This window comes from Capsicum annuum, chromosome 9 (assembly GCF_002878395.1).
Source record: "Capsicum annuum cultivar UCD-10X-F1 chromosome 9, UCD10Xv1.1, whole genome shotgun sequence".
NCBI lineage: Eukaryota > Viridiplantae > Streptophyta > Magnoliopsida > Solanales > Solanaceae > Capsicum > Capsicum annuum.
Window position 1 is genome coordinate 132,247,761 of NC_061119.1, and position 7,552 is coordinate 132,255,312.

A 7,552-nucleotide genomic window follows, 5' to 3' on the forward strand; every position below is an offset into this window, starting at 1 on the left:
TAACCTCACTTTTCGCATCTTGTCCTCCACCGAAGCCACTCCCATCTTCTCTCAAATAATCTCATTCCTCACTCTTTCTCGGTATGCTCACATATCCATCCTAACATCTTCATCTCCGCCACCTTTAACTTTCAGATGTGGGAGTTTTTAACTGGCCAACATTCCGATCCATACAACATAATCGGTTGGACTGTCACTCTGCAGAACTTACCTTTAAGCTTCAAGGGAACCTTCTTATCACATAAAACTCCCAAAGCGAGCCTCCATTTCAACCACCCTGCCACAATACGATGTGTGACATCCTCGTCAATCTCCCCATTGCCCTTAATCGTAGACCCCAGATACTTGAAACTCTCCTTCTTCCAAATGGCCTAGGAGTCCACCATCACAGCCACTTCAGCCTCCTACAATACATCGTTAAACTTACACTCCAAGTACTCCATCTTGATCCTGCTCAAACAAAATCCTTTAGACTCAAAGGTCTGTCTCTAAATCTCCAACTTTTCACTAACTCCTTCCCAAGTCTCGTCAATCAATACCACATAATCAGCAAATAGCATACACCAAGGCACCTCCCATTGAATATGTTGCGTCAAAACATTCATCACTAAGGTGAATAAAAATGGGCTAAGAGTCGATCCCTGGTGCAACCCTATCAAAATCAAAAAATGCTCCAAATCTCCACCTACCGTCCTCACACGAGTCTTCGTGCCATCATACATGTCCTGAACCAACCTAATGTACGCCACGGGCACCACTCTAGCCTTCAAGCACCTCCACAAAATCTCTCTGGGAACTCTATCATATGTCTTCTCAAGATCAATAAACACCGTGTGTAAGTTCTTCTTCCTCTCCCGAACTGATCCACTAATCTACTCAGCAGGTAAATAGCCTCAGTAGTCGAGCGACCTGGTATGAAATCGAACTAATTCTCAAAGATAGTCACAATCCTTCTCAGTCTCAACTCCACCACCCTTTGCCAAACCTTCATAGTATGACTCAATAACTTAATCCCTCTATAGTTGTTGCAACTCTGGATGTCTCCTTTGTTCTTATATAATCGAATCATCGTACTTCACCTCCACTCCTCAGGCATCTTCACCATGCTAAAAATGATATCAAACAACCTTGTCAACCATTCCAACCCTGCCCCATCAGTGTTCTTCAAAAAATCCACTGGGATATCATCTGGCCCTGTCACCCTCTCCCGACGCACCCTGTGAATAGCCCCTTTGACCTCCTCAACCTCAGTACGCCTACAATAACCATAATCGCGACACTCCTCAGACTTCTGCAACTCCCCCAACACGAAACCTTTATCCCCCTCGTCATTCAAAACTTTATGAAAATAAACTGCCACCTCTTTCTAATGAGGGCATCCTCAACCAACACTATACCATCCTCTCCCTTGATGTACTTCACTTTATCAAGGTCACGAGCCCTCCTTTTCTTAGCCTTGGCAAGCCTATACAACTTATCCCCGTCTTTCTCCTCTAAAGCCGCATATAAGCTCTCAAAAGTTGTTGTCTTAGCTGTCGTAACCGCTAACTTAGCCTCTCTTCTTGCTACTTTATACTCCTCCTTTTTCGTTTGCCTCTCCTCATCATCCTTACTCGCAACCAACTTAGTGTATGCCACTTTCTTAGACTCCACCTTCCTTTTAACCTCTTCGTTCTACCACCAGTTACCTCAATGCTTGCCAGATCGACCTCTCGAGAAACCCAACACCTCTCTAGTAGTCTCCCTAATGCAACTGGCAATCGTCTCCCACATACTATCCACAGCCCATCTATACTCTCCCAAGCCCCCTACTCTTCAAATTCTCCCCTATCTCTAACGCATTAGATAAAATCAAGCTACCCCACTTAATCCTGGGTCGAGCCTCCACACTGCTCTTCTTTCTGCCCTTATTAATGACCACATCCATCACCAACAACCTATGTTGAGTTGAAAGATTCTCACTAGGTATGACTTTACAATCTTTACACAATGCTCTATCCTCTTTTCTAAGGGGCAAAAAGTCCATTTGTGTCTTCATCACTGAACTACAAAAAGTAATAAGGTGCTCCTCTTTCAAAAAGCTTGAATTCGCTATCTACAACCCAAAACCCTAGAAAAGTTCAAAAGAGAAGCTCATCTTTCATTCCTCTCCCCAAAACCGAAACTGCCATGCACATCATCATAACCTCTCGACAAAAACCCTATATGCCCATTGAAATCTCTTCCTACGAAAAGCTTCTAAGCTTCTAAGTGCTTGAGATGCCCCTCACCACCTCATCTAAGACCTCCCAAAAGCCCTTTTTCTCCTCCTCATCAAAACCGCCCTTTTTCTCCTCCTCATCAAAACCTACTTGCGGAGCATAGGCACTAATAACACTCACCGAAGACTCTCCAATGAGACATCAACCCATCATTAACTCTCTTAACCTCCACCACAATCTCCCTAAATGCTTCATTTACTAAGATACCTACCCAATTGTTATGTCTCATGCTACTCGAGTAGCACAACTTATATCCATCCACATCTCTTGCCTTAGTGCCTACCCATTTAGTTTCCTGGACACACGTTATACTAACCCCCTCTTTTTAAGAATCTTCACCAACTCTATAGACTTACCCTGGAGCGTTCTTATGTTCCATCACCCAACTCTCAACCTATAAGCATCTTTACCCCACCTTGCCCTACTCCCTCTTGCCCCCAACCCCAGCCTTGAACCTAGACCTGCCCCTCACCCTACCCCCAACCTATGACATGACTCCAATCCACTATCTATCACCCCAGTCACCATTCACAAGGATACGATAAAAGAAAAAAAGAAAAAGGGAACAAAGAACACGGTGAGCAAAACGGTATTTGTGATTGGCTGGTTTTTGTTTACTGGTTCTCCGTTGGTTTTGTGACTGGCGGTGTAAATCAATCAATGACCAAACAAACAAATAGTTGAGCAGAGAAGAGAAATGGTTGCTCCAGCCGGCAAAGGCCTTGGTGTGACGACGTGACGATCAGTTATCTCTGAAACAACCCCAAAACTTGTTTTTTGCTTGAGCTTGATGGAGAAGAAGATCGGGGGGTTGCCGGAATCTTGTTGAAATATTGAATGCAACGAAGATGTTTTTAGATTCAAAAGATTGTACACCACCAGCTCCGGCAAACAACAGTAGAGTAGATCTCTTCTTGAAAGCTCTGTTGTAAAAAATAAAAACAATTATCAAAGATAACTCCTAAAAAATAATGCAGCCTTATTATCGTCGAAAGATAGTTATTTCAAATCATTTGTATTAAAAGATACAAAGCTTTTATAGTTAATAATTTAAATAAAAGTCTAGTCTAAAAAAGGAGGTTAATTATGCCATATCAAGAAAATCGTATTTTCTTCATTGTTGAAAATAACTTTAATTTTTTTATAATATAAATAAAATGACAAATTAGCATATTCAAAGCGAATCATTGAGATAGCTAACAAACATAATTGTTCAAATCACTAATGCCTTGAAAATTTATTTTTTATTAAGAAAAATCTTATGTTTAAAGAAAATATTTTTTGGGAAAACGCCTCATGAAATTAAATTGAAAAAATTGCTATTTTTTATACGAAATTGATGAGAAAAGAGAGTTGATTTACTAAATAACTAGAGCCGATTTTCGAGTCTAGCAATGATAAATTCTCCTACCACAAAAATCTATATATTTTTTATTTAATCCGATGTTACTAATTAGTGACAAACTAACTCAATCCTAAAAATAGGCTACCATTCCATATTAAAGAAGCATTAAAGAATTCTAACAACTCGATCATTTATTCTAAAAGGTATGTTTTAACCTACCAAATTTTAATCTTTTAACAATATAAATTAAATGTCGAAGCCTATTTATTATGCTAAGTTTAAAATCTGTAAGGTAGAAAAGAAACAACTAGATTCGCTAAAATTTAAGGATTCACACTAATTCAAATAAAAACACAAATTTAGGAATGAGGAACTAAACTGCTAGACAGAGATACGTAATGCGATTATTGTTTGCTTCTCTGATATGGACAGGGGCAGAGTCATGCCATAAGACCCCAAACGCGCTTCATAGTGTACATGTGAAATAAGAAAAGAAAAAGATTAGAAAAACCCATTAATGACTCAAAGAGGAATAAAATAAAACTTCAAAGTAAAGGTATGCGAGTAAAGTCAATGTCTCAAATACTTGAAATCGAGAGCTCGAGTTTATCAGTACATACGAGGCATTGACTCGGTGGAGGTTGGTTTTAACCCAACGAAATATAATAGATGGAAGTCCGATGGACTGATAAGAGAGAGAGTTCATGCAAAAAAAAAAAGAAGGTTAAAAAAAAATTAATAACATGTCAAGAGGACTGATGTTAATTTTAATGATTAAATCAACATCCAAAACTTAGCTTAATCGAGATAGCAAATATATAGAGTTTCGTGAAAGGTAGACAGCTCTACTATTAAGGTGCGCATAGACGAAAAACAAAATGAAGCCAACAGAGATAATCCATGTAGAAAGGTACAATATCAAGATAAAGAGAAGCCTCATGACAAACTCTCAGGCTATATGGTGAAACCATGTCCTTGTATACACGATATTTAAAATATGGGGATAGAACACTACTGTTAAAATTTGAACTTTGAATAATTACATATTTATATTAAGGAACAAAGAACCATCAATTTCTTGAAGACCAACAATAAAGTGAACCGAATCACAAAAAAAAAAATTATGTAAATTAGACAAAGTTCTTAAGAGTAGAATAAAGCAAGGAAGAAACATATTATTATCAAAATAGACTAACTAATCAAACATACGTGATTTAGGCAAAAGAGAAATGATAATATAAGCCTCAACATATTAATGACAACACATACTTATCACAAAAATTGGAGGTGACAAGGACTCTTACTCAAGTGTAGTAATTATCCTGCTATTGTTCTCATAACTTTGCACTGGAAACGCAACAAATCTTATAGCTTGTCCCATTTGAATATTTAAATAAGAACATTTTTTGTTATTTTCCTTCAACAGCTAGCCAAGACAAAAAATCATTTTATTTAACTCAAATTTATTAGTTACTTGACTGTACTAACTTTCAAACACCAAAACTGGGCCACAATGAACTAAAACATTCAACTTCACAAATGAGTACAGATTTTTAAAATACTTTTTGGTTAACTAGGGCATTTTATTGAAATGGAAAAGTTTAAATTTGTACTACTGATAAATACATGATATCCTAGAAACTAAAAACTAACTACTAAGCTTGACCTTTACTCAAATGCTTCTGCAAGTTGAGAATCTTAAAATAGTTCAAGAGTTCAAACCAAGACAACTTCCTGAGAGTGGATTTGAATATTTCACATACTTTAATAAGGAGAACACGCATAAATAAAAATGGTAGGTGGAAAGGAAAATTTTATACAAGTTTTGGGAAGGGGAGACGGAAGAAGCGAACACCATATAGAGTTTACACTTCACCCCACGATGCTAAGATGAGCACCCGCTTGCCTCATGCTCGTACTAACCATAGAGCCGAGGAAAAAAAAATAAAGAAAAAGGTAGGGATATTCAAGTTCAACTCAGGAAAAAAGGAATTTGAGCTATTACAAGAACAAATAAACTTAAGAATGAATCAAAACGGCCAAAAGGTAACGGGGAAATCTTTGAGCACTTTATGGATGAAAAGTAGGCATAAAGCGATGAACACCATAAGATGTTCATTTTTTTAACTTATAATGTTCACAAGAACATACTTCTACTCCATTGAAATTAACCAGCCAACAAGCAGTGAATAAGAAAGTATAACATTTAGCCGTATTTACTCAAGTAATAAGAGAGAGCACATGAATTTACAGCTATAAAATATATTCCAATGGAATCTTCGACAGAACTGAGGAAAATGGGGTATGGGAGTAGGAAAATTTGAAGTACTTAGAGATGAAGGAAAAGTAAGAACCACGAATATCATAAGATATTTTCTTTCCACCTCAAAATACTCATAGAGACATCCTACTTGTCATACTTCTTGAGAGTTAATCAAACCGACCCAAAAACAATGTTAGCTATAAAGAACTATTCCATAATGAATCTTGGCTAAATGGTTAGTGTATTGAAAACAAAACAGAGCCAAAGAAATAAACCAAACACGTGAGTACTCGACCAAACATGCAATCCAGCAACACTACCAACAACTAAGTAACAAAAATTTGACGAAATAAATTACATGAGTAAAGAGATATTACTGACCCTTTGCGGAGCAACAAACTAAGGCTTCTCCGTCGTAGATTCAAACACGAACTCCAATTTTTAAAAGAGGAAAAGAGAAATAAGAAGAAATAGTAGAACAAATTTCTGATGTCTTTGCCAATTTTATAATTGCTAACCCCTCCTCTTCCCATATGAAAAAGACTCCCCTATTATAGGTAAAGGGGCTGCAACGACTTTTCAAGGAAGTCTTTAAAAAAATTCAAATAAATTTGAATTTTGATGTTCTTGAGAACACCAATTGCAGGAGAAAATCAGAGAGTTATCGATGAAGAGAAATAAGAAAGAGAAAGGGGTCATATTTTCAGTTGATTTTTAGGGAAAGTGATGTATTAGAGGTGGATATGTTGGACCCATCGGTTTAAGCTTCAAATCGAAGGAAAAACACCTTGAATTTGATGGATTTTTGAATTTTCTCATCTTCTCCCAAAATTGCAGATTTTGGCTCAGTTTTTTCTTTAGAAAAATGATGGAGAGAGATGGATGATGGTGACATGAGAGGACAGATGGGAGGGGAGACAAAAAACCATCGGATTCTTAATTATCCATTGGTCTGAACATTCCTGGTTGATGGTGTTGTCACTGTTTTTGTACCATTGATGCTGGGGTTGTGTCGGTATTGTATTACTAATATTGCTGCGGTTTAATCGATTAAAGGGGAAAGTTGTAAGGTGGGGTGGGGTGGTTTGCGGGTTTTGGGCCGGTGGTCGGTTGGTTGGGCATGGGAAAGAGGTGTTTAGGAATTGGGTTGTGAGCCTTTTCTCCTTTCTTTTCAGCTGAAAATTGATTAAAGAAATTAGCCCAAATTCATAATCTAATTCCTCAAGTCGATTTCACATAATTAATTTAATGATTTTTATTTTATTTTAATTAATTTTTTTCAAAGTGTATGTGTGCGTGTATATATATATATATATATATATATATATATATAATTTTCACATATGTAAGTACGTATACTCATGTGTGCGATTTCAAATATATACATATATTATATTTAAAATATATTTAGCTATAGTTCGAAATCAAATAAATGAAATAAAAATAGTAAATTTGTAAAAAATATGATAATATAGCAAGGATTATGTTAATACGCTAACACATATATATTTATTCTTTTAGAAATAAGCAAAATGACAATTTAAATATTTTTTTTACACATTTTTCTCTGAGCAAATTTATAAGATGTGACATTAGTATTGTAATAGCAAGGATAAGAAAAAATGTCCTTTTCAAACTGTTAGTGTTAAAGAATAAGAGAAATATATTGGAAAAATATTCAAC

At 36.4% G+C, this 7,552-nt stretch overlaps 1 protein-coding gene and 1 long non-coding RNA gene across 2 annotated transcripts; both read right to left on the reverse strand.

Annotated features, from left to right (window-relative positions):
* Positions 1–1,075: 1,075 nt before the first annotated feature.
* Positions 1,076–2,026, reverse strand: LOC124887121. Its single transcript, XM_047396304.1, has 3 exons — positions 1,796–2,026; positions 1,543–1,674; positions 1,076–1,366 (listed from the first exon to the last, which is right to left on the reverse strand). Exons 1-3 carry the CDS (start codon positions 2,024–2,026, stop codon positions 1,076–1,078), a joined length of 654 nt encoding a protein of 217 aa, XP_047252260.1.
* An 813-nt stretch (positions 2,027–2,839) lies between these two features.
* On the reverse strand, positions 2,840–7,063 carry LOC107842616. The gene is made up of 4 exons (XR_001665941.2): positions 6,251–7,063; positions 4,227–4,291; positions 3,986–4,070; positions 2,840–3,184 (listed from the first exon to the last, which is right to left on the reverse strand). It is a non-coding gene; the product is annotated as an uncharacterized LOC107842616 (long non-coding RNA).
* Positions 7,064–7,552: the final 489 nt, after the last annotated feature.